At 27.9% G+C, this 1061-nt stretch overlaps 1 protein-coding gene across 1 annotated transcript in view; it reads left to right on the top strand.

Annotated features, from left to right (window-relative positions):
• The window catches only part of FBXL20 (F-box and leucine rich repeat protein 20), a 39076-nt gene that overhangs the window by 33838 nt on the left and 4177 nt on the right, over positions 1–1061 (top strand). Inside the window, exon 11 of the mRNA XM_033520009.1 lies at positions 110–216. Coding sequence (XP_033375900.1) covers positions 110–216 — 107 coding nt within the window. The remainder of the gene's footprint in view (positions 1–109; positions 217–1061) is intronic.

The raw sequence follows: 1061 nt of genomic DNA, 5'->3' as shown, positions 1-1061 counted from the left end.
TGTCCCCCTCTCCTGGTGACAGTCCCTGGGCAGGGGGCTGCACTCCAGAGCTCATTCCCAGCCTTTTCCTGGGGTTCTGGGGCTCCACCACTCTCCTTGTGTCCTGCAGAATATTGGAAGTGGCCAGATGTTCCCAGCTGACCGACGTGGGCTTCACCACCCTGGCCAGGGTAAGAGCCCTCCCTCCTTCCCCTCCTGCTTTCCCTCCCTTCTCATGACAAAAAAACCCCACAAAAACAGGACTTTGGGAAAACTTCCTTGGGGTGGAAGATTCAATTCAAATATTTGGTTTTATGGGATTGTCCTGGCTCGCACACCTGGGAGGATTTGTATCCAAACCACAGGAAATGTTAAATATTTTAGTTATAAACTTTGCTGTTTGTCCATAAGTGACCCTAAATTTAACTGCCTTTACTCTCCATGATTGAAAAACCTGATAAATGAGTGAAATTGGAAAGCAAATTGTCTTTGTGGTGGTTTGTTTGTATTTATATTTATATTTAATTTATATTTATATTTATATTTATATTTATTTATATATTTATTTATATATTTATTTATATTTATATTTATATATTTATTTATATTTATATTTATCTATATTTATACCTCTATTTTTATTTTTATTTATACCTATATTTTTATTTATATTTATACCTATATTTTTATATATCTATATATAAATCTATGTATATTTATTTATATCTATTTTTATTTATACCTATATTTCTATTTATATTTCTATTTATACCTATATTTCTATTTCTATTTATACCTATATTTATGTTTACCTATATTTATGTTTATATTTACATTTATGTTTACATTTATGTTTATACTTATACCTATACTTATATTTATACCTATATTTATACCTATACCGATACTTATACCTATATTTAAATTTATATTTATACTTACTTATATTTATACTTATATTTATTTGTACATTTCTTTTTATATGTTTGAATAAGAGAATATGTTTGAATAAGAGAATATGTTTATATTCCCTATTTATATTTATATTTATATTTATATTTTTAACATATTTAATATACTGT

The sequence above is a fragment of the Parus major genome, chromosome 27 (genome assembly GCF_001522545.3).
Source record: "Parus major isolate Abel chromosome 27, Parus_major1.1, whole genome shotgun sequence".
NCBI lineage: Eukaryota > Metazoa > Chordata > Aves > Passeriformes > Paridae > Parus > Parus major.
The sequence above is the reverse complement of the archived record's forward strand: the minus strand, read 5'-3'. Positions and strand labels throughout refer to the sequence as shown.